The sequence below is a fragment of the Pipistrellus hanaki genome (genome assembly GCF_964339955.1).
Source record: "Pipistrellus hanaki genome assembly, chromosome: 9".
Taxonomy (NCBI): domain Eukaryota; kingdom Metazoa; phylum Chordata; class Mammalia; order Chiroptera; family Vespertilionidae; genus Pipistrellus; species Pipistrellus hanaki.
Genome location: NC_140511.1, coordinates 34829157 through 34856109, shown reverse-complemented (window position 1 = coordinate 34856109; position 26953 = coordinate 34829157). Strand labels below are relative to the sequence as shown.

The 26953-nt window shown below is 37.7% G+C and overlaps 1 protein-coding gene across 18 annotated transcripts in view; it reads right to left on the bottom strand.

Moving 5' to 3' along the window:
* Positions 1–26953, bottom strand: part of LOC311628225 (disks large homolog 2) — a gene marked incomplete at its 3' end in the record, with an annotated part of 1110130 nt that overhangs the window by 489365 nt on the left and 593812 nt on the right. For all 18 annotated transcript variants that reach the window (XM_084895257.1, XM_084895256.1, XM_084895260.1 and 15 more), the window contains one exon: positions 11822–11991. In XM_084895257.1, the coding sequence (XP_084751383.1) occupies positions 11822–11991 (170 nt within the window). The remainder of the gene's footprint in view (positions 1–11821; positions 11992–26953) is intronic.

Sequence of the window (26953 nt, the reverse complement as noted above, 5' to 3'; positions counted from 1 at the left end):
TACCAATTTAAATTTAGTGAGCACTGAGATGTACCAGTTATCTCATTTCATCCTTCCAGTCACCAAGGAAGCAACTCAACGTGCCTGTTTGATAGTTAGGTAAAATAAAGATTTATACTTTGGTGCTGGTTCAAGTCTTAAAGTCTTCATGAAATTGATTTGCTGTTGAACATAAATCAGAAAGAATTCTCGTCATAGTATTTATCATGGCAACACAATTACTTTTTAAAACTTATAAAAATACCACACAGGTAAATATTTACCTCAGCAAATTAGATTCACAGCTACGTAAATAGAGTTTTCTGTGTGAATTATATAACTTCTGAATGTCAATAAAACAAACCACATCCAGTACAATGCATTTTTTAAATCTGATGTTTCTATGGTAAAACATATTTTTTAACTTTAAATATTTGTTCAAGTGGCTGATCATCAATTCTGTTAAAATTATGAACTAGCCTAAAAGTGCAAAGAAATTAAAAACAAAAATACAATGGCCACATCTTAGCCTCAAAGGGCAGCTCAGAGGCGTGGCTTTATTTATGAATTTCCAAAAGGATTCAGCAAACATAATAAATTGTTTTACCCTCCTATAATGGTATAATGTACAACACATTAGGGATTAAAGGGCAATATTTGTAGGTTTTTTTTTCCTTGAATAAAAATAATTTGCTATGAAGTCTCAGGAAAGAGCTTTTTGCAGATATCATTATGTAGAGTGACAACCATTGAAAGAAAGAGCATCCAATCCACAACACATATCTTTTATCCAGAAATAATAATAATAAAAAAGAACCATGTACATATTCAAGACATTCTATAGGAAGTGCCTGGAAACAAGGTGAATTCATCAATGTGTTATAAGGACTTATTCTTTGGCAAAGACAGAGAGCAGTCATTTAACCACAATTTATTTTCAAGAAGACTATTTGTCTGTCGTAATACAAATAGTTAAGGCATTTTCTTCTTGACTGTGAATATTATCTTTCAATAAAAGATTGCACTACACATGCACTCACACAAATTTCCCTGTGTCCTCAAGGGAACAATTTTGGTAAATCAAAAGGACTAAAAACATTTTTAGCACTGAAAGGAACATGCAGTGTTTTGAGACCTCATGCCAAACAGCTACACTTTACATTTGTTCTTACTAAGAGTCAAACCATTGTTAAGAATGGTCCTTTTACCACAAATAGGTCTACCTACCACTTAGAACTCAGGGCCCAGGACATGGGTCTGAATAAAGAGTAAACTGTGCTCTGCATTCAGAGAAACATTTGCACATGCATTAAAACACAAATGCAAATTATAATTCACCCCATGGCAAGAAAAAGGGAAATAGTTGATGCAGTAAATGGTGGATGCTAGTATTCAAAACAGTTGCATAACCTTTGTATTTAGTTTTCACCCAGTGGTTTGATGAACTGCCTTGGTTTAAACACAGCTGAATTCTGGACAGCCAAAAACTTTGCAAAACTTAACACATTCCGAACTGTGGCAGTCATGTGATAGCAGTTTATCAGCAAAGCTATCCATGAACAGAGGAAATAAAAAGAAGAATTTCAAAGCAGGCAATCTCTGTACTATGAATAAGGGAAGTGCATTTAATTTTCAACTAAAACCTTAGTTCATCAGAGTTCTCTGGGCACTAACTTTGCTCAACACCTGTGGCTCTGGGACTACATAACAAAACCAAGTTGTGGAATAGTCAGTTTATTCAGGGACCACGTCCGAAAACTGTCTAATGGGTTTCTCACATCAGCACTGAGGAAGTTCACTGTGTTCATGTTAGTGTCGGAGAGAAAAGACAAGAGCAGATGGAGGAACAAGGGCAGACTAGAGAAAGCAACTGAGTATGCAGATGTAGACAATCTGGAAACCTTCAAATTAGATACTTGATAAATTGTCTGTGATATGGGACACATGTCAAGTTGATATTTAAGCAAGCTGGACAATATATGTGTCACACAGGCTATTAAGAAAAAAAATATTAAAAAAACTTCAATAACTTGGAAATTGGTTTTTGTTGATCAGCCTGTTAAGAAAACTGCTAGATGCTTCAAACACTGTTTTGTCCCCATCTCTTGAATAGATAGTTTCTGTAAATTATGAAAATAAATGGGCCAACACAAGGGCTGCCCTCTTAAGGGACTCCTCCTGACAGTGAAATAATTTAGCTTCTATCTTGGCATTGCTTTTCCACGTTGCCCCAGCGCCGTGACAATCATCATTTGTCTTGGACTCTCCTTCATCTCTTCACCCTGACTTTTCCCATTTCTATTCAGATTTGGTTACAGACTCAACATAGAGCTTTTATTTTCCTTTTAAGCATTCATTAAATGCTCTGAATTTAGCAGAGGGTAGAGATCATAACTCAGTGTCTTAAGTGTTAGAATTAGCAGTTTGTTAATCTCCTCAAACTGAGTCATCATTATCTATCCTTGCTATGTCCCAGGGATAGCTTAGATGGCTTGGCATCTAAAGAAGAGGGAGGCCATAGCTGGTTTTGCTCAGTGGGTAGAGCATTGGCCTGCAGACCAAAGGTTTCTGAGTTCCATTCTGGTCAAGGGCACATATCTTGGTTGCAGGCTCCTCCATGGCCCAGTCTCTGGTCAGGGCTTGTGCAGGAGACAACCAATTGATGTGTTTCTCTCACATAGATGTTTCTCTTTGTCTTTCCCTCTCTCTTCCACTCTTCCTAAAAAAAATCAATGGAAAAATATCCAGAAATGAAGATTAACAACAACAACAACAAAAACAACAACACAAACAAACAAACACACACACACACACAAAAAAAAAACACAAAGAAGAGAGAGGTCTAAAGTATGTTAGAAGTTATTAGGAGTGAGATACTGCTTTTGTTTGGGTCTATTAGTGATGGCTTTGGGGCGAAGGTAGTATTGAACTGGCCTGGCTTGTAGGGGATAGATATGATGATGTCAACAGGTAGTGGTCACAGTGGTAAGAGAAGGCCTTCCTAAGGTGGGAAAGGGTTGAGCACAGGCCTGGAGACGTGTGTTTAAAAAATTGTATGTAGTCCAGCTCACCTGGATGAGGAGCTGCAGGAAGGAGAGAAGAGAAGGCTCAAAGTAAATTTAGTTGGTGGAGGAGAGGAAATCATTGAGGCTGTGAAATGCTATAGCAAGAAATTTAGAGTTTTACTTAGTGACACTGCAAAACTACTGGAGACTTTGAAGCATGAGAGAAGAATGAGCAGAGCTGTGATTTCTGGAAGATTGATTTAGAACAGGTATGTAAGAAGGGTTTGGTAATGTAGTCTACTATAGTAAGTAAGACAAAATATAGGGTTTGGCAAATGTAGGTTTACAATTGTGAGTATGCAAAACAGAATTTATCTTGTATTATATTGTATTATATTATTTATTAATTACTGTATTGCTTTCCATATGAGCAAATGTAAACCTGCTTTACTCCCAACCTATCTAATAAAGATATAAGTACCACAGTAGTGGCAGTAGATAATTTAAAGAGAGAACTAGTTATGTTGGAGGTAGCTTTCAAAGGGCATGATGCCTGATTAGATAGAGGGAGCAAAGAAGAGTCAAGAATTAAAAAAATGACTTTGAGTATTAATTTGGTGACTTGACTAGGACAATCTTTAATATAAATGGAGAGGTCAGAAGGAGGAACCTATTGCCCCCGTGAGGGGCACAAACAGAAAATTGGTGTTGAGACATCATGAGGCTAATTTTCAGCACACTTAAAATATTTTTATACATGAAGTCTATTGAAATATATGCCCAAAATAGGAAAACTAAAGAAAACATATACAAATAAACAAATAAAAATGCACATTTTCATAAAATATACATAGATACATATGCCACATCATAACCCAGACTGGTTAAAAATAAATTTGTATCAAGTTAGAGAGAAAAGAACAGCTACATTTATGATATTTGTGCACATACTATGTTAATACCACTATCTTTTGTATATATGTGTGTGTGTGTATATATATATATATATATATATATATATATATATATATATACACAGAAATCTGAGTTGACATGTAAAAATATATATTTGCTCCATCTGAAACTGCTAAATATTAAGAACTTTTAATTAACTTTCAGTTAATTAATTTAACAAAGATGAATACACAAATACATATATATATAATATATATTACTCAAATATATATATATATATATATATATATATATATATATAATAAAGATGCATTGAGAATTTACAATTATTATCCTTAAAATAACCTTATCAATTAGATACTTAAACATATCAATTTTTCATATGAGGAAGCTGAAGCACAAATAGGTTAAAATATTTGCTCCAGGTCCCATAGCTACTTAAATATGATTAAGAACTTCACCACTGCCACTGGCTTCTCTAATGACTGAATTATACACATAAATGACCATTAGTATAGTTATTTTTCCTTTTTGTACAAAGCAGAGAGCTATGGTATTCACTGCACTTTTAGTCTTCACTGATACAAACCTCTATCTCTATAAACAAATGCTGTTTGAAACATTTAAAAGTAATGGAGAATGGCTGAAATGTGTTGCTAGATAGACTTTATCATTCTTTCAGTTTTTATTTAGTAATAAGGTGGCTGAAATAGAGCCACAAACAAGTCTACTTTGGTTATTAGTAAAGCTATGGCTATCACACTTTTAGTTTTAAAATTTGAACTTCAACTATAGTATCCCTAAGCAATAAGGACAACTTAAAAGAAAGCATTTCATTTCCTCTACCAGAGGCCTGGTGCATGAAATTCATGCATATGGAAGGGTGTGTGTGTGTCCCTCAGCCCAGCCTGTACCCTCTCCAATCTGAGTCTCCTCAAGGGATGTTGGACTGCCTGTTTAGGCCCCCATCCTTGTGGGATCAGGCCTAAATGGGCAGTTGGATATCTCTCTCACAATCCAAAACTGCTGGCACTCAACCACTCACCTGTCTGCCTGCCTGATTGCCCCTAACTGCTTCTGCCTACCAACCTGATCACTCCCTAACCACTCCCCTGCCAGCCTGATCAATGCCTAACTGCTTCCCTGCCAGCCCAATTGCCCCTAACTGCCCTCCCATGCTGGCCTGGTTGACCCCAACTGCCCTCCCCTGCAAGCCTGGTCCTCTCCCTGTCCCCTCCCCTGCTGGCCTGGTCCCTCCCAACTGCTCTTCCCTGCAGGCCTAGTCCCCCACAACTGCCCTCCCGTGCAGGCTTAATCACCACCAACTAACCTCCCTTGCAGGCCTAGTCCCTCCCAACTGCCCTCCCCTCCAGCCTTATCACCCACAAGTGCCCTCCCCTGATGGCCATCTTGTGGTGGCCATCTTGTGTCCACATGGGGGCAGCCATCTTATATGTTTGGAGTGATGGTCAATTTGCATATTACTCTTATATTAGATAGGATAGTTTTGGCTTAGGCCACAGAGACATTTTTAGTTATATACCTCCTTATGATACCATTGTAATAACCCAGTTATTAATTAACAGGGAAGGAGCAAAGGGAAGGCCAAATAGACACATGCCCAGTAAAGTCTGGGTGACATAGGAGAGGTACTTGTCTGTCAGTCACATCTGAAAACAGGTAGGCATGGCCACTCAACCACCATGGAAGATTTGAGATATATAAGCTCCTGAACAAAGGTGTTACCTCTTCTGCTGCTTGTGTCTTACTTCTGGCTTTTGGAGCTCTCACTCTCTGCATATGTTCACATGACCCATAGCCAGGTGGACCCCACACAATGGACAGATGAACTGAAACTAGTCTGATGCTGTGCCATGGAACAGAAACTCTGGACAAGTGGCTTTCCTTTTAGCTCTGATGAAATCCCAGCTGTATATTGTCTAGGGCTGGTTTAAGGAAAATTGGACTTTGCAAATGGAGGGATATAATTCCATGCAAACAAAGCTTTCTGCCACATCTCATCTTCCTGTGGGGCCTCCAGTTATTGTTATCCCAGTGGTACTCCAAGAACCCCACTCCCATTAGCAATGGAGAAGGACAATCCACACAATCCTCTGATAACACTTATAAGTTATGAATTAGTGTGATCTTGGGAAAGTCAACTAGAAAGACTTTTTATTGTAAATCTATCGGAAACCACATGTGTACTTCAGATTTTCTTCCTTGCCTATTTCTGGTTGCTTGGCAAGTCTAAATGGATTTGCCTAATCACTGCTTCCTGTATATAATTATCCATTTTTTTCCTCAATAGACTGCCCACATACTGCCACCCCAGCTGCTTGCAAGGACCAAATCTGTAACTCTGAGGTGAGGAAAATTTTTATATATTGTTAAGAAAGGACATTCTAAAACAGTATTGCATATTACTCAAATATTCATTACTGAAATACATGGCCATAATGACCAGATGAATGATTCCAGTTGAATATTGGGAAGATTAACCCTGCTATAAAGAGAGAATTACATACACAAGGTCATTTCAGAAATAGTAATTTGTACAAGTATGGAATAAACACAAGGTATAGAATTGAAAAACTAGAAATTTTATTTTGCCAAAAATTATTCCCTTAAATAATCCCTTAATATTTTATTTTTACAACAGGAAGGAATAACATTGTTTACCTTGTATCCCATGTAAAAACAAACAAAACCAATTTACAATCCCAAAATAAAAATAGTTTGGGCATTAAAAATATCCATAAAATAGAGTTAATAGAACTTTTGGGCAAGATGGTGGCATAGTACTCACATCCTCCCACAACCACATAAAAACTACTGTTAAACTATAGAACAACCTTCCCTGAGAACCACCTGTAATCTAGCTCAACAGAAGTCCTATAACTAAAAATATAAAGAACAACCACATGAAGACTGGCAGGAGAGGTGGAGATACAGAATGGGCTGGTCACATACCCAGGCAGTTCCTCTTGAAGGTCCTATGCCAGGGACTTAGACTCACTCACTCTGAAATTCAGCATTAGAGCAGCAGCTCAAAAGGTAACAGGGGCATCTGAGAATGAACTGGATTGTCTGGCTGGATGAGCAGCTTTCTCCTAGACAGACATGTTGGCAGAGGACATTGTTCCTTTGCTGAGCCCTCCCTCAATAGAGCTGGCAGGTGGGCACCATATCTGAGACTCCATAGACACTGTTAGCCTGGGCCTGGTAATTACCTGAGACCCCACACCACCAACTTGTCAGGTCATCCAAGCCAGTTTCAGTTGGCTCTTGCATAAAAATGGCCTGTCTTGGCTCATGCTGCAGACTTAACTAAAATCTCTCAAAAAACAGCATCTGGCTTTGGCATGCCTATGCTTCCTGGCAAGAGACCCCAAGCCTTGATTTGCAGCTTGGTCTCCCCTGGACAACTCAAAGTCCAGCACAATTTGCAACCTCCCACAGAGCGCTTTGTAGGTCATACTGGGTGACCCAGGGGAAGGGCACAGGTGGTGGCTGACCTTGACCTGCAAAACCCAATAAAGGCAGATGAGGACCTGTGGCTGCATTAAGTTTAAATTCTCTGAAGGATTTTTGTCTCTCCTGGTTAAGGTAAACAGCATCTTCCTTTTTGCCTCCCTGGAATAATACGTAGTAAACTTTATCACAGAGCTGATTTCATTCTGCTTGCATTAAAGTGAGTTGACTTTATGTCTCTCTTTCCCATTAGAAATTTCTGATTCTCTCATCAGAATCACATTGATAGAGTTTCATCCCCGACAGTGCAGAAGGGCCTCCATGATATGGAGTTAAACATTGGTAACAATGTCTTTTTTCAAAAAAAATATTATTTTTAATGTTGACATTATTAGAGATGTCCTCCATACAACCCCTTTGTAAAAATCCCTTTTAAATATATAGTCATTCAAAAATAAAAAATTGCAGGTGCCAAGTGAAGATAAGATTGTAAGGAGCACCAGATTTAGAATAGCATCCAATTTAATTATTCAATTTATTCTGATTCAGCATTCCTGAATTTAAGACACTGTAATAGGCATTAGGACTTTAAACAAGGACCAAAACAGCTACCTTCCCAATACATCAATAAGCTTTATATAGAGAAACACATTCCCATCCGTGACCTTTGTATGGTGACAGTACAAAAAAGCATAACTGGTCCAGCACAATCCCAATAGGACCAACAGAACTACCCCACTCTGCAGGGATTTGGCAGGAGTCTGCTTTTGAGACTATACATTTATAATAGTTGTTTTCTTGTTCTCATTGTCTCAGTAAAACCACACCCAGGTATAACCCCATGGCCCCTATGCTGGGAACTGCCATTGGGTTAGTGCCTTGGTATTTCTGATTGATTCAAGTTTATCTGTGTACACTTCCATGACCTAGGGTAATTCCCACTGCACTCTAGGATCAAAGGAGAAAACAGTTCAGAGCCAAGTAAACCAACCAGAAGGACCCTGTTATCAAAGATTTTTAAAAAAAGTGTTCCTTATAAAATTAAAGAGTTCTGTCTATGGATTTCTCTAGAGCCTTTAAGTGCTTTGCTGAGCAGCTGGAGGTCATCAAGTGACTCAGCTAGACAGAAGCCTGCTAATGAATGCTAATGCTTTGCTGGGAGCTTAAAACTAGTATTTGCCTTAGGGCTGTGCTGAATAATTGCTGGTAATTGAACTGTAGAAATAGCTACACATTATTTATGTACTAGTGGCCCACTGCATGGATTTGTGCACATGGAAAGGAAATTAACTAGAAGAAATATTTTGATATCGCTTTTTGCCCTTTATCTAAAATAGAAGTGTCAACCAAATTCACCATCAACAATGACAGATTGAAACATTCGCAATGACAGATTGAAACATTCGCATGCGATTGGTACCAGCAATAGCTTTCCCCCCCCCCCCCCCCCGAGCAATAGCTTTCTATGTATCCTGCTTGTATTAGTCAACTTAGCCATATACAATATATATATATATATATATATATATATATATATATATATATATATATATATATATATATCTTGCTTAATTAGACTTTCTGATGTAGCTATACATTTTTCCAGCCCAGTGAAGCACCCCAACTTCTTTTTCAGGTAATTGTCAGCAACCCAGAAGTAAACATCAACACAAAACAGATTATTATATTATAGATCACACAGGGAGAACAAAGGATAAAATATTTAACTGCAGCAGTGTTTGACTATATTCTGTGCAGTGAGAAAACCTGAAGTCATTTTAAAGGTCCATCGTTTCTTACTTCTTTTTAGTTGGGTTAAGTTTCTAAGCTTTCTAAATTTCCTTTTTCTGGCTAATGAAAATAGGATTCTTCCGGGTCTCCTATCTACCTACCCCAGGACTTCTGTGAGGATCAAATGAGATGAGGCATGGGAAACACTTCACAGATATTGGTTAAAGTGTAAAATGTTTGCACTAGCTATAAAGCAAGTTGTGTTCTTAGGCTGAAAAAAAAAATCTAAGGAGGCTAGTCGCTAGGGAGAGGAAGCTGGGCTTTGTTACATGCTGTCATTACTTGGCACCCACAGCAACCATTTCTGGGCTGGGCTGTGGGCTGCATTTTGGGGTCTCAGCAGCATTGGCTGTGATTTGGTGGGCTGTTTCTCTGGGCTGGTGGTGGGCCTGTGTTCCACTTTGGGGAAGCCAAATGTTGCTTTGTTGGCACCAGGTCCTCAGTGCCGTTTCTTTTTAAATGGCCAGTGTGTGTCATGGAAGCTCCTGTGTTGAGTGTCTGCCCTTTGGAGGTCAATGTGCATCATAGCAACTGGTCAAACAGTTGGAGGGACACTTAGCACATTAGCCATATATATATATATATATATATATATATATATATATATATATATATATTAATTATACCTTTTTAATAGAAATAGTGTGATGCTCATTTTGTTCTGCTTTAGAATTCCTTGCAAATCTGGTTTAGTAAGCATGTAGGAAAGAAAGTCCTTTCTTTCATACCAGCAGACACTGTGGTATGACTTCTTTTACTTCTTTTTCAGATTTAATTCTGGGGTTTTAATGCATATTAATTTACCCCATGAATAATTTGAGTATTTTCATTATACTGACAAATAATTGTTATGAAGGCCAAAAAATATGTAGCAATGAATACTACAAATAACGTGAAAATGTAGCTAATATCTATTGAGAAGTCATTTTGTGCCACTATGTGAATTGACTCCTCTAATCCTCAGAACATCTCTAGGGGCAAGCACTGTTACTATTCACATTTTCTTGGAGAGAAAAATTAAAGCTCAGAAATTTTAAGCAATTTGCCCAAGGTCAAAGAATAGTAAGCTGCAAAATGTGAAAAATGATATAAATGGAGACATTTCAAAATGGAGTCAAAGTTACCATCCCAGAGAACTGCCTTGCTGGTCTTAACACCTCAAACTGTTGGAATGTTTGAAATGGGAAAAATAACCTGGGGATTGGGCCAATCCAGCCTTATATTCCAAACAACTGTTTGTAAAGCGAATAAAAGAAAAACCAGACATTTTGATTAGAATTAAGGACAAATTAAGGACATTCTTTAGAATTAGCACAACCTTGAATAGTTATAAAATAAACCAGCTTATTTGTATGCATAGAAATTCCATCCCTAAATAATTAGCACCAATAGAAATTCCTTCCTTCTGTTTATGTAATTATTTCCCTTTACTTTCTCATAAATACCCCTGCCTTCACCTCATAATTGAAATGCTATTTGGGTTTCTGTCTGAATCAGTGCTTCTAGAAGTACAATACTTTTTTATGTAAAATGAACACTTATTCCCTCTTACTTTGGCCTTTAATTTTTAGTTTAACAAGGCCTTGGGTTCATACCTAGTTTTTGGCCCTGGAGTCTGCACTTTTAACCAGCGAGCTCTAGTGCTTATCACATGTCAGATATTAGTTAAGTACTTAATTCTCATATACACCATGGGACAGCTCTACCAATATGATATCTATTTGGTAATGAGGAGATTGGTCCAATCAATGTCAATCTGATATTAAGTGAAAGAACTAGGCTTTTAATTTAGTTATGTTTGGCTCTCTGATATCTTAAATCCCATCCACTACAGCCTCCCAGAGAAGGTGGTATAGCTATTATTTTCAATAGCATATTGCATTAGAGATAAAATAGATTTTAAAGGAAAGAGAAGCCATTTACTAAAATATTATAGTAACTATCAACTCATACTCTTCTAAAATATTTAAAACATTTAAGCCAGTTATTAGATTTTTCTAAAATATGTAAAATACTGTTAAGCTAATATTAAATGTCATCATTCTGAAAAGCAGAGCTTAGAGGGCTATTCCTAAAAATTAAAACAATTATTCATCTCACTGTTTATGTGATTTTCCCAGGGTAACTGCAATTACCTCAAGAGAGGTAATTTTTTTGAATATTTTAAAAAATACATTTTAACTTATTTTGACTATTGCAAATATAAAATGTTATTTAGTATTTGGGGATAACAGATTACAAAATCAAAACAAACCCATAAGTGTTATAAAAATATCATTGTTATTTCTGGATAAACTATTTCAATTATTATTATCATTGCTACTATTTTTCCAAATATCTGAAAAATTAGGGAATATTAATATGCCAGAGAAGTCATGATGATCCACTAGGATGTAAAATTTATAGAAAAAAATATAAATGTTTGTTGTTATTATTGTTTTTAAGGACATTCTTTCATAAATGTATTCTTTCCTTGTTTGAGTTCAGATTTAGAGTTTTGATAACCATTTATAATAACCACAATTGCAGATCTCTTGTTATACACTGAATATTGGAGGATAAAAGAAGAGAGTACTTCATAGATGGGTTATAGTACAAACTTTAACAAAATGGTGTGTCACTGGTGTCCTACTATGAGTCATTTATGGTTTTATTACCTTTAGGTCCTTTGAACAGTTTGATTTCCACAACAGTCTCCAGAATGGGTCGCCTCCTGCGCACATACAGCCGAACAATAGACCCTGCCTCTTTGAGGGCCTCCACCGCTTTACTGTGGGAAACCTCTGACACATCCACCTCATTCACCCGCAAGATACAGTCATTGACCCTGAAAGAAAGGAAAAATGCAAAGGTCAGAAGTGTCCAGGAGATGTTTCAAAGAATATCATTATGACCTTCTAACCTTATGAAGTGGGGGAGCAAAGGCTATCAGCAATTTTTAAATGCTTAAATTTGGAAAGAATATTTCAATAAAGGAAATTAAAATACAGACACACACACCGTAAACTCCTGAGTTTTCCTAGCTTCCCCACATTGGCTAGTCAAGTTCCATCTTAAACTCCAGTCCACTCTGACTAGTTTAGCATCAGGAATGGTGTAGTTGGAAGGACACATGTTTTAAGGTCTTTGCCATTTACATCATAATTTGATTGGCTTTAATTGGTTGGACTGAGGGTTACAGACTGAACTACTATGGACTTTATAGGATACCTTTGTAAATAACTCAGCTATTAATTAATAGCAGGAAAGGAGCAAAGGGGAGGTTAGATAATATAGGAAAGCCATTTGTACAACTTTACCAGAAAGTTGCAGTTTAATACTCTCCAGATCTGTTCCTTGCAGATTGCTGGGGGAAGAGAGTGGACAGTAGACACATGCTCAGTAAGGTCTGGGTGAAGTGGGATGGTGCTTTCATGTCAATCACATCTGGAAACAAACTACTGGCCACAATAGGCCTGGCTCCTTTAAGCATGGAAGATTTGATATTTAAACTCCAAAACAAAGGGAGTTTGCTCTCTTGGCCCACCTGGCCCTTTCTGGTCCTAAACCTCTCCCTGTAGGGGGCGTGCTCCCCTGCATTTGCTCATATGGCCTACAGCCATGTGGACCCCACATACCATGGATCAATGGATTACAATTAGCCTCATGCTCTGCCAGATTCAGCTCCACCATGGAACGGAAACTCTGGACACTGGCTTTGTTTCCAGCTCTGTTGTAACCCCAGCTGCACCTTTTCCAGGACTGATTTAAGGGAAAGAGGACTTTGGAAACCAAGGGATATATGCAAATAAAAATCACTCATTCTCTGTGCGAGTCTTAGATAATTCTTTTTCTCAAGATATAAGAACCCTACTCCCACTAGCATCAGAGAAGTTCCAACTATGCAATTCTCTGTTAACACAGAGACATAACAAATGTGACTTTATAAATTCATTTTTCTTCACTTTTTAGAAAATCTGAGAAATAAAACTATGTAGAAAGAAGCACACACACACACACACATATCCGTCATCTAAAATAGACCTATAAGTTTATTAGTTTTCTGGCAAATTACCTTCTATTTTTTGTTTATTATTTGTTTATTGTTTTTTCAAATTCATCTCATAATATTATAGATGTTGAAGTTCAGCTTTCACAAAATTAAAAAAGAATCTCAGACAATTCTTGCCCTAGATACTTACTTTGAAAGCTAAGAATTATGATAAAATCCACATTAAACTTTCATTTCTGATATTTTCTCAGGGGAAAAAATAACTTGATTTTTCCATAAAGCTTTCCAGGTATTTTATGGAACTTCAGATCTCTTTCATATCCATGATAACAATTATTGTTAATATAAGTAATGCTTAAGAGTATGTAGCTGAGACTAAAAAGATTTTTTCTCTGCCTCTGCGTATCCTTTCTAGTATTCCCCATCTCCATCTACTTACTGTGTTGCTCAGCGTGAAAAATTGGGGTGACTCTTGCTTGACTATTCTCTCCCACCACCACCACACATTAGGCTCTACCTGCAAAGTATATCTGCAATCCATCCAGGATTTGTCTTCACTGCTAGCAACCTAGTGGCTGAAGTCAATGTCCTTTCTCACCTGGATTACTTCCACAGCCTCCTGATTGCTCTCCCCAACATTCTCTCTTGTCACCTTTCAATTCATTCTCCATTCCGTGGCCAGGGTGAAATGAACATGGTTAGATGCTTACTCTTCTTTCATTTCCCAGTTCATTCTTCCACACAGTGCCAAAATTTGTTTGGGACATCTATGCCTTAGCAAATATTTGTTAAATGAATGAAGAATAAGTCTAAAGTTACCACTTACTATCATCATAGGCCTCATTAAGCTTTAGTTCCTATTGAAGAAATAAGGAAGCAATATCTACCTTTTAATGTTTCTGCTCAGACTAAAAGATATATACATAGTACACAATGCAAATACCTCCCACTATGTGACAAGCATTATGCCATTTGAATAAACCAAAGACCCATAGTTCAGTATAATAAGCATAGTTTAGCATTGGCCAGTATAGCTCAGTTGATTGGAACATCATCCTGTACATCAAAAGGTTCAATTCTGGTTCAGGACACATACCCAGATTGCAGATTCAATCTCAGGGCACATTCAGGAGGCAACTGATTCATCTCTCTCTCTTCCACTCTCTAAAATCATTTTTTTAAAAAAAGCAGAGTTCAGTGCTTTCATAAATATAATCTATAATAATCTATAATAATAAAAGCATAATATGCTAATTAGACCTGGCAGTGGAACAATCTTCCAGATGTCATTCTGCGCATCCTTTTGGATGAAGCCACAGCAGCAGGGTCAGGGCAGAGGTGGTTAGGGGTGATCAGGCAGGCAGACAGGTGAGCAGTTAGGAGCCAGAAGTCCCTGATTGTGAGAGGGATGTCTGACTGCCACAGGATCCTTGCAGGATCAGGCCTAAACCGGCAATAGGACATCCCTTGGGGGTTCCCAGATTGCGAGAGGATGCAAGCCAGGCTGAGGGACTCCCTCCCCCAACCCTGTGCACAAATTTCATGCACTGGGCCTCTAGTATTTTTATAAATATAGTCCAACAGCTGAACACAAGTAATTTTTAGTATAAGTATTTCCAAATATGGTCTTAAATATACTTCCATTAAAATATTTATTTTAATAATTATTATTGTTTTTATATGAAATCCAAATTTAACTAGCTGGGTGTCCTACATTTTAATTTGCTAAGTCTAGTAATCCTATTAATATTCTGCATTGGCTACCTACTGGAGAGACACTGGACTAGACAAGTGAGCCAGGGATGACTTCGCAAAAAGACAAAATAAATTTTGAATTAAGTATTAAAAGGAAAATAGGAATGAGATAAGGGATATAGCAGATGTAAAGTGCTCTGTTTTTTTTGTTTTGTTTTTTGCTTTTTTTTTTTTTTTTTTGCCAAGTAATGAAGATCCATCTGAGCTTACTTAATCAAATAGGTTTATTCAAATGGCATAATGCTTGTCACATAGTGGGAGGTATTTGCATTGTATATTATGTATATATCTTCTAATCTGAGCAGAGTCATTAAAAGGTAGATATTGCTTCCTTATTTCTTCAATAGGAACTAAAGCTTAATGAAGCCTATAATGATAGTAAGTGGTAATCTTAAAGTTCTTGCACTGTACCTTCCACACCTCTCTGGTTTAGTAAAGATAATTTTGGACCATGGCCAGTGTGGCTCAATTGGTTGGGCATCATCCCATGCACCAATGTGTTGCCAGTTTGATTCCCAGTCAAGGGCACATGCCCAGATTGAGGGCTCCATCCCTAGTGGGGGGAGTGCAGGAGGCAGCCAATTGATGCTGTGCTCTCAATTGATGTTTCTCTCCCTCTCCCTTCCTCTTTCTCTAAAAATCAATAAGCTATTAAAAATAATAATTTTGGGACTATCAGCAGGGTCAAAGATCATACTGGAAAGCAGAAAAGCAAAGCCAAGCAACAAAATCTAGATCAATGATTCTCAAACTTCAGAGTGCATTGGAGGTACTTGGAGGGCTTATTAAATTACACATTGCTGGGCTCCATCCCTAGAGAGTCTGGAGCAGAACAGGGGAATACATATTTCTAACAAGCTTCTAGGTGATGCTGGTTGGGGGTCTATTACTCTGAAAACTATTGCTCTGGATTTTGAAGGGCAACACTATTTTTTTTAATTACATTTAAAAATATATATATTTTATTGATTTTTTTACAGAGAGGAAGAGAGAGGGATAGAGAGTTAGAAACATCGATGAAAGAGAATCATCAATCAGCTGCCTCCTGTGCACCCACCACTGGGAATGTGCCCAGAACCAAGGTACATGCCCTTGACCGGAATAGAACCTGGGACCTTTCAGTCTGCAGGCCGATGCTCTATCCACTGAGCCATACTGTTTTCGGCAGGGGTCACACTATTTGGTTCATGTGTAGTTCATTTAAAAATGAACAGGTGTACTAGTATTCAGTCTTATGTAGACCTAACTGATTATGACAAAAGTCCCAAGCTCTGCCTCTGGACCCATTCCCTTCAACGCTGCAGCTTTTCATTATTTGGAATGAAGTCTCTAAGGGAATCTGGACCGAGAGACTGCAGCTGTCATACCATGTGAGACTATGAATATGCGAGCCATTTTCCAGTACTCATTTCATATCTGAGGCTCTTTTCCTTCAGCAAAGACCAATTGATAGCTACTTCATTCTACATTTAAAAAATAGGGCTTCTGCTCTTGTCTCTAAATTCTGGGTGAGAGTTACTCAGGTTTATGATCCATAGAAGCCATCTCCTAAAGTGAATATACTGTTTTTCTCTTTTCATTTACCACCTCATTTCCCTTATATTAAATGCTCGTAGGACTCTCTGCAGCTGTCATCTGGGAAAGATCACAGCTTTCCACAAGGGGGGAAGAAACTATTTCAGCATTGGTAATTGGTCTTTTGACACTTTGCCAGAAAAGCAGAGAGGCCAGTAACACATCTCAAGCCAGGTAAATTAGTGAAGGTAACATGGGAAAGAGGCAATAAGACTGGAAATCACTTAGCCCACTAGTCCAATACTCTGTGCATAGATGGGAATGCATGTCAACTTTCATGAAATAAGGCTCTGGTTCTCCCAAATGGATTACTGAAATAGCTTTCCAGTTAGTTTTCCTGATGCCAAGTTAACTAGTCCCTGCCTATCCATTTCATTCTGACACATGACCCCAGGTCAGCTTCAACTTCGTAAAGCAACCTTACCATCATCTGCAAACTTTCTATAGCCACCCTAATGTCATTTCCTTTTCCCTCAAAATTCATCAAGGGTTACTTAGCCTATATAAAACAAAAGCTGTGTTTAATTTATCTTTGTGTTCTTAGTGTCTTGCACACAGTAGTTATGTAAGAATACTAGTAAATAAGCATCATTGAAGGGCCTCTAAATCTGGCCTCTTTTTATACCTCTCAAATCTCTGCACCAGCCAATCTACAACCTCACTGTCTGAGAACATAATGAGCTCATTCCTTCCTCTCCATTGTATTTTATGGTGTTTTTTGCCTCCCAAATGCTCTCCCCGAATCGACCCTATTCAAGCTCAGGGCACACTCCATAGCCTCATAAAATATTTCCTCATCACTCAAGTTATTATTGTCCATAAATCCTGAAGTACAAACAAACAGAGTCTCATAAATTGGAAACCACTATAGATTTTTTAAAAATTAAAAATAGAACTACCATATGATCCAGCAATTCCAATTCTGTATATTTATCCAAAGGATATAGTACACTAATTTAAAAATATATATATACAACCTTATGTTCATTGCAGAATTACTTACAATAGCCAAGATATGGAAATAACCTAAGTGGCAATTAATGGGTGTATAGGTAAAGAAGATGTGATATATCATTTGGTACCCCTGCAGAATCTAAAAGTGAGTACTACACAGTAAGCAATACATTTTAAAATGCTGAATTTGATTTCCCATTTTTATACTCAAATCTATTCTAATCCCATACATTTATATGGATCACCATATATAAAATTCCTAGATGTACATTTTCTTATTCTACTTTGATTTGATTTGATAATATTAATGAATATTTCAGTGTAAAGTTGAGCATGGTATGATGGGAAGAATACTGAGTTATAAACCAGATGTGAATTCTAATCTTGGTTCTTCCAAGAATACTGAGTTATAAACCAGATGTGAAATCTAATCTTGGTTTTTCCACTTTCCATTCAATTGAGCTTTTTTTCTCCATCTCTGTGTTTGAGCTTAATGATTTTGAAATTCTCTTCAAGCTTTGGTGTCCTGTAAATCTGAGTACAAGGTCAGCCTGGTCACTATCTATCTCTCCTTGGAAGTCTGGAGTGCTCTTCAAATGGAGCATGGAGCCAAATTATCTTTATCTCCACTCCAATGAGCACTCTTTACTTCATTTTTATTTTGTATCAAGGTAAATCATTCCATCAACAAAAATAGAGAGTTCTCCTCTCTCAGCCACACATCCAATCTGTTATATTTTAAGATTTAGAGTTTTTCTCTATCCCCACTTATCCTATTTAAGATCTGACCCTTATTGTTAATCATCTAGATTCTGGGAGAAAATTTGTAACTAGTCTTTTTGCCTCTAATTTTGCCCCTTATTTATTATTCATCTTCCAGTTATTGCCAAAACGGTGTAACTGAAATACATAGGGTGTCCCAAAAATGTATGCACACACTTATAATAATTATAAAGGAAATTTTTATTAAAATATACTTCATTTTAAACATTGAGCTGTTAAAGTGTGTATACATTTTGGGGGATACCCTGTATACCTGATTGCTTTATTCCCATTTAATAGCCTTCAACTGCTCTCCATTTCCTACAGTGGATTTTCAAACACCTTTAATATCTCAACAAAGAAGCTCTTTCTTCAAATCTTATCCAGAAGCCATATAATATATACTTATAATTGTTTATATAGAACAAAGACAAAGGTTCTGTGATCTCTGCAGTGGTGAGAAAAGGGAATAAGAGCACAGTCTTTGGAAAGCCCTCATAGGTGATCCCTCTGAGGGCCCTGAGGAATTCAGAGTCCAGGTACCATAGATGAATGAGCAGGGGGCAGTAAACACTGAAAGAAACCCAGGGCAGGCCCTTTCTCCAAGTCAACTGTCCTGCTGCTGACCTGTGTCTCCTGAAGTAGGTATCATTTTCTAATTCACATAAAGCCTTCCTGTGGTCCTACAGTCCAATGCTCACAGGGCTCTGTGGAATATAGATAGGGCCTACCTGTTTTTTAATAAAACTCAAAGACCTTCACATAACACATAAATCCTCTACAATCTGGTTGCTCTTCATCACCACAGTCCTGTCTCTTGCTATAAAATCACAGTTTCTCTAAACATCATGCAGGCTCAAGATCCAGGCCACTTCCTCTCTCTGAAATAGCCACATCTAGATCTCACATTTTTATGATTCCTTACCAATTTTTTAAAGACTAATGCTTATTCTGAAGTCACTATGCAGTTTAACAGTAGGATAGAAAAACAAAAAATTAAAATTCAGCGTGATAAGTGCAAGAGAAACATAGGCTTTTGCAGAAGCATAAAATGGAAGAACCTTATCTAGGTTATGGAAGCCAAGGAATACCTCCTCAGGCAACTGAGGTAGCTGAGATCTGAAGGCCAAAAATAAGTTAACCAGCAGAATAAGAGAGGGAGAGTTGACCCAGGGATAGCTTTGTGGCTGGTAAGATAAGGACCAGAGTTCCAGTCTTGAAGGAATGTTAAGAAATTGAATTTAAATTTAAAAGTAACAAGCAGTAATTATAATGCTTAAATGTTTTAGAAAGAGCTCTCTAGGTAGAATGTGGAAATATGGAGGCTGAATTAGATTTTTGTGGTGGATTAAGGGCAAAATATTGTTAATAGAGGCCATTATATAATTGTGATAAAAGGTATGGTAGCCTGGATTAGACTAGTGGCAGTGGGAATCAAAATAGAGAGAAAGGGACAGAGGAGGGGCCTAATAATAATTTACTTGATATGTTAATGGGTTGAATGTATGAGTGTGGAATAGGAGGAAACATTTTGTTTAAATGTTTATCTCTAACTATAAAGAGCGAGTCACTTAAGCTGAGAAATTCTATCTTATTCATTTTTTGTGTCTTCAGTGGCTACCATGGTGCCAGGCACAGAGTTGGCACTGAATATGTTTGAAAAATAAATTAATTTTACAAGTGGGAAAGTTAGTTTATGATATCTTCACTGCCAGTATCCATGTCTTTTCCTTATCCTTCCTAGTGATTTTCCCCCCATGAGAATGTGTATTTTCTCATGTCATCTCATTTATCCTGCTATAAATATAATAAATTCAAAGTTAATCACTCTAAGAAACAGGCTATAATTGCCAGGCATATTTGTATTAACAATGATAACGAGAGGCTTCTGGTCAAGATGGCTGTGTAGGTAAATGCAATTTTTCAACCTCCCACAACTACATCAAATTTACAATTAAACTATAGAACAACCATTCAGAAGTGCCTGAAATCTAGCTAAGCAGAAGTCCTATAGGTAAAGATATAAAGAAGAAGCCACTGTGAGATTGGTAGGAAATAGTGGAGATGCAGAATGGGCAGGTGCCACAACCATGTGTGGCAGTTAAACATCAGGATGAATATTTCAGCTGGGGGTGTCCTCCCTGAAAAGACAGGGGTCCTGGCCTCACACCAGCCCTCCAGCCCAGATTTCCAATGCTGGGAAGAGAAATGCTGGGATTGTGGCTGAGTGAGATGGAAGGCTGCTAAAGTTTCACGCATTCCTCTTACAGGGGTCACATATTACATTTCTCAGACTAACTTACTCTGAGCTCTAGTGTTAAGGTGGCAGTTGTGGGGTGGGGGTGTCTTGGACATTCAGGGAGGAACTGGATTATCTGGTATCTGACAAGGGTTAGAGGGCCAACTTTCTCCCAGATGGAGGTGCTGGCAGAGGCCATTGTTTCTTTGCTGGGCCCTCTCCAACAGAGATGGAAGGTACCATATCTGAGTCTCCATCAACCTGGCTAACACTGTTAGCACTGCTGTGGTGAGAGCTCATGCCACCCAACTTGCATAAGTAGATTTTCCATACAGTCTATGTTGGCTCATGTTGCAGACTTTTCCTGAAATCTCTCAGAGGTCCACAAAGCCAAACAGGCAGCAGCATCTAGCCTCCAAGTGCATCATATCTGTTGCTAGGCTGCAGCCAGCTTGGGTTCACAGCTGGCCTCTCCCAGGCAACTCCAAGCCCAGCACAAGAAGCAGCCATCTGTAGGTTGTTTTGTATCTCATTCCCCTGGCATTAGGAAGAAAATAGCTGCATATGGCTTTGGCTTGAACCACCTGGTAGGCCCCAGATCCAACACACAGTGGGGACAGATTCAGACCACAGCAAAGCACAGCCAAACTCTTCCATGAATGACACACTCAAGGGGTGGACTCAGTGGGAGCCAGAGCCCCAGTGCATGAGTTCTGTTTTGTGGGGTGGGCCCCTCACAGCCAATGCCCAACAGTGGTTGTGGCCAGTCCTCTCAGCTGATCAGCTTGGTAATAAACCCCTTCCATTGATGTATCAACAGCACCCAAGGCTCAGCTACAACAGGAGGGTGCACACAGCTCACATCTGGAACTGCCAGCTTTGGTAATCAGGGAGGCTATGCCACTGGGACATCTATTATACAAGGCCATTCTACCAAGATCAGGAGATGTATTAGCTCAATCTAATACATAGAAACAAACACAGGGAGGCAGCCAAAATGAGGAGATAAAGAAACATGTCCCAAATAAAAGAACAGAAAAAAAAGCTTCAAAAAAAGAACTAAATAAAATGGAGACAAGCAAACTACCAGATCCATAGTTCAAAAATTCTGGTTATAAGGATGCTTACTGAACTCAGGGGAAGAGTACATGAACTTAGTAAGAACATCAACTAAGAGATAAGAAACATAAAAATAGAACTAGAAAACGTAAAGAAGAACTGGTCAGAAAAAAAGAATACATTAACTTAAATGAAGAATACAGGCAAACAACAGTAGAGCAGATGAAGTGGAGGATCAAACAGCAATTTGGAAGATAAGGAAGCAAAAAACACCCAATCAGAACAGCAAAAATAAAGAATAAAACAACTGAGGATAGTGTAAGGAGCCTCTAGAACAATTTCAAGTGTGCCAACATGTGTGTATTGGGGGTGCTGGAAGAAGAGAGAGAGAGCAAGAAATTGAAAACCTATTTGAAAAATTAATGAGTGAAAATTCCCCTAATGTGGTAAAGGAAATGGACATATAAGTCCAGGAAGCACAGTGAGGCCCATAAAAGATGAAGCCAAAGAGGCCCACACCAAGGCACATAAAAATTAAAATGGCAAGGGTTAAAGACAAAGAGATAACCTTAAAAGTAGCAAGAGGAAAGCAGTTATTATCCACACGAGAGCCTCTATAAAACTGTCAGCCGACTTTTCATCAGAAACTCTGCAGGCCAGAAGGTATTGGCAAGAAATATTCCATGTGTTGAAAAGCAAAACCCTACAGCCAAGCTAGCTACCAAGAATCTACCTAGCCAAGCTATCACTCAAAACCAAAGGACAGATAAAGAGCTTCCCAGACAAGAAAAAACTCAAGAATTTCAACACCACCAAAGCAGTATTACAAGAATGTTAAAGGGTCTTCTTTAAGAAAAAGAATAGAAAAAAGATAAAATCTGAATAATAAAATGACAAATATATATTTATCATCAATGACTTTAAGTGAAAATGGATTAAATGTTCCAATCAAAAGGCATATGGTGGCTGAATGGATAACAAAACAACAACAACAACAACAAAAAAAACACAACAACACCCTTACATATGCCACCTACAGGAGACTCACTTCAGATTAAAAGATACATCGAGACTGAAAGTAAAGAGATAAAAAAATCTATTTTATGAAAATATAAATAAAAAATTTAAAAAGCAAAGATAGCAATGCGTATGTATACCAGCCAAAATAGACTTTAAAACAAAGGTTATAATAAGAAACAAAGAAGTACCCAGCAATTTCATTTCTGGGTATTTATCCAAAGAAACCCAAAACACTAAATTGAGAAGACATATGCATTTATACAGACATTGCAGCATTCTTTTTTACAATAGTCAAGATATGAAAGCAATCTAAATATACATCAATAGATGAATGGGTAAAGAAGAGTGGTGTAAATATACAATAGGATATGACTCAGGTATAAAAAAGAATGAAATCTTGCCTTCTGCAACAACATATATGAACCTAGAGGGTATGGTACTAAGTGAAATAAATCATATAGAAAAAGACAAATGACAGACGATTTCACTTATGTATGGAATTTAAAAAAACAAAATAAACAAATAAGCAAGACAGAAACTGACTCATGGATACAGAAAACATTTTGATGGCTGCCAGATAAGAGGATAGTTGCTGGGATAAGTGAAAAAGGTAGAGAAATGGAGAAGTTCAAATTGGTAATCACAGAACAGTAATGGGGATGCGAAGTACAGCATAGGGAATATAGTCAATAATATTATAATAACTATATGGTGTCAGATGGGTCCTGGATTTATTGCAGTGATCATTTCCTAAGTTGTATAAATTATGGGGTTGGACACCTCAGACTAATATTGTGTTGTATATCAACTCTAATGAAAAATAAAAAAAATGATTTAAAATTAAGAATAAATAAATAAGAATTCCAATGAGAGGACAGGGTCCAAACAAAAGCAATTGATCACCAATGATCAGACTTCAAATGTCAGTTGAAAGATATATCTAACACACTCACATGAACATTCAACCTATATTTATTGAGCATCTGCTATACAGAGCCAGGTATGATGTAGGCACTGAGGACACAGTGGTGAATGAGGAACAAACCAACATCCCCTGATGTAGAGGCTTGGGAGGAGAAGAGTTAGAAGACCCCAAATTGAATTACATTTCAGAAGACTTTATCATTTACATAGGAGACTTGTTTTAGCTTAAATGCATATTTAAACATTTAGATTTTATTTTAATTTCAAGGTTTTATAAATTACTTACATGATTAATTATTGGAGCTGAATTGAACCATAATCAAGAATTCAAGTGTACCATATGGCAAACTGCTTGTAATAGTGTCCCTTATTTTGTATTGTTCCTCATTTATGAATAAAAAAGTTGTGCCTTAATGTCCCCCCATAGGAAGCAGGAAATACCTTATGAGCCAACTGACATCCTGTACACTAGTACTTATGCAGAGCAAGTACATATTATTTGATGGCAAGTGATGTAGGCAGTTTCTGACATGTAGAAATATTTAAGAAAAAATGTTCAGCATTTTACAATAGTAAATATTAAATCTCATGCTGAGTAAATTCATTGGTTGTTATAGGAAATCATATTTTAGCATTTGTACAGTTCAATAACTTAATTCATTTGTTTTTTTAATTTATTGTCCTTCCCATGAGAACATAAGTTCTAAAAATAAAATCTTTTTGCTAATCCCGCCCCCCCCTTTTTAAAAAAATATTGATTCCAAAGGGGAAGAAAGAGGGAGAGAGAGAGAAACATAGATGATGAGACAGAATCATTGATCAGCTGCCTCAAACCGTGACCTTCTGGTTCATAGGTTGACACTCAACCAGTGAGCCATGTCGGCTGGCCTCTAATTTTCCCTTTTTTATTGCCAGAGTCTGGCACAGCTTCTCACACAATAAGGCACCACATCCACTCTGTTTTCCATATTCCTTCCCTCATCCTCCATCTCTAATCCATCAGCAAGATTGGTTGCTTCTAACTCCAAAATATATTCTGATCCATCCATTTATCTCCATCCCCACTACACTACCAAGCTCAAGTTACCATAACTTCTGTCTGGAAACACTGGTTCCTGTCCTCTATAATACATTCTCTACATGATAGCCAGAGACCCAATTTTAAAAATTTAGGTCAGATGGTGCCACTCACCTCTTGCTTAAGGCCCCCATGTTCTTCCTATCTATCTATCTATCATCTATCTATCTATCTATCTATCTATCTATCTATCTATCTATCTATCTATCATCTAAAAGCCTAAGCAACTGAATGACTGAACGACCAGTCACTATGATGTGTACTGGCCACCAGGTGGCAGATGTTCAATGCAAGAGCTGCCATCTGGTGGTCAGTGTGCTCCCATAGCCAGCCTCCCATGGGCAGCCAACCTCCTGCAGTCCCTGCCCCTGACTGGCTGGCCCCTCTGATTGGCCCTGATTGCCACCTGTGCATAAATTCATGCACCGGGCCTCTATTAGTACATAAAGTGAAATTCAAGCCTCTTACCTGACTTATCTGTCTTACTGGCTCTCACTTCTTCCGGTGTTCTCATCTTCACCCACCTTCCACTTGGCCCCTTCACACCAGCTACACTGGCCCTACTTCTGTTTCTAATATGTGGCTAACTCAATCCTGCTTTAGGGAACTTGTACTTACTATTTCCTCTGCTTTAAAAGGGAATGATATGGAACATTTCCTTATTTTTGCTAGACAAGTGCCTTTTTGTCATTAAGACCTTAATCTTAAATATGACCTCCTCAGAGAAGCCTACCTTGATCATTCACTCTGAAGTAGTCACCAGCCACTCCTCTACATAACTATGCTTCATTCTCTGCATAGCACACTTATTACTTGTGCAAGGTTGTATATTTGTTTATCTTCTGCCCAGCAGACAAAAACATAGTAAGCTCCTTAGAGCAGGAACCTTGTCTATCTTGTTGACCATTTTATACTTGATGCCTAGGACAGTGTCATAGCAGGCACTCAACAAATAGCTAAAATGAATGAATGAATGAATGAATGAATAAACAAATAAATAATAGGTCCCCCTAGCTTGGATTGGATTTGTCAACAAAATGTATTTATAATCTTGCTGCCCAAATTTGAATACTGATAGTTCTAGCTTGAAGACCACCTTAAATTCAAACCTATAATGATTAGAACCACTTAATATTATCAAAGACTGAGCAGTTCTCTATACAATGATAATGTTAAATTGCCTGGAGATACTAATTTTCGAGGATGGATGATTAGTGATGATGTTTCTTGACCTTTTCTGAACTACAATAATCAGCTGTTATTGTTTACATGATTTCATAATATCCATACTCCCATATCTTTCTAGGCTAAATCATGTTTCATAAAATAAATTCAAATTAATTTTGTGATGAAAACTCATGACACATTTTAGAACACGAGACACATTTCCTGATTTTATAACCACAGCTGGAGCTCCCTTGTTTTATGTTTGAACTGGTCTTTGGAAATAGTCCCTTATACTTTTCTCAGTTGTGGAGGTAAAATTCAGAGGTCTGGGGAGGGATGGTAGTAAAAAAGATCAAGGACACCATACAGAGCACATTTGCTCACATTTGCTTTCCACAAATGGGATTCATTTGAATTCATAATTTTCTCTTTTGAAACACAAAAGTGAAAAACTGTTGGTATCTGTCATTCATCTGTACAGTATAACTGTTCATGTTGACTTCATCTTGGAGCACAGGTGGCCAGGGGACTTTCTGAGAGGTAATTTCACTGAAGATCTTTAAATTAGAGGAGGTCCAAATTAGTAGGGCAGTAGGGAAGAGTAGCTTCCAGAAGTTAAAGGGGATCAGAATGAGATGCAAAAGTGAAACCACACATTTCCCAGGACTACTGTGGCAACAAATGTAGGAACCACTGGGAACAGTGTTTATATAACAGTCTAAGAATATTTTGTTTTATTCTTAAAGCCTAGAAATATGCCAGGCAGGTATCCCTACATTTCAAATAAAAAATCTGAGGATTAGACAAGTAACTTCCTTAAATTCATTCAGCTGATGAAACAGAGATAAAAATTACACATTAGTTTTATGGCTCCTGGTCTCATATTCTTGCCATTTATCACTCCTGCTTATGCTGTTGTCACTTGGTCTTCCTATTACAATTGTCTGGCTAAACCTCAATTCTAACTGAACCCAACCATCCATCTTGCTCATTGCCTTTTCCCGAGTAGCTGAACACTGAAGTGCTGGAGAAAATCCACGGGTGTCAGGAGTTGCTATAAATTCATGATCTCTAAACACCCTGGTCTATTTGCTATCCCTCATTCGACAATGACAATCGCTAAACCCTTCCTTTCCTATGCCAGTTCCAGAACATACATTTGTTTCATACTTCCAAAAGAAGAAAAAGAAACCACATGATGGGAAGTCTCTCAATTTCTTATGCTAGACTTGCATACGTAACTACATGCAAACACGTGCTCTCCT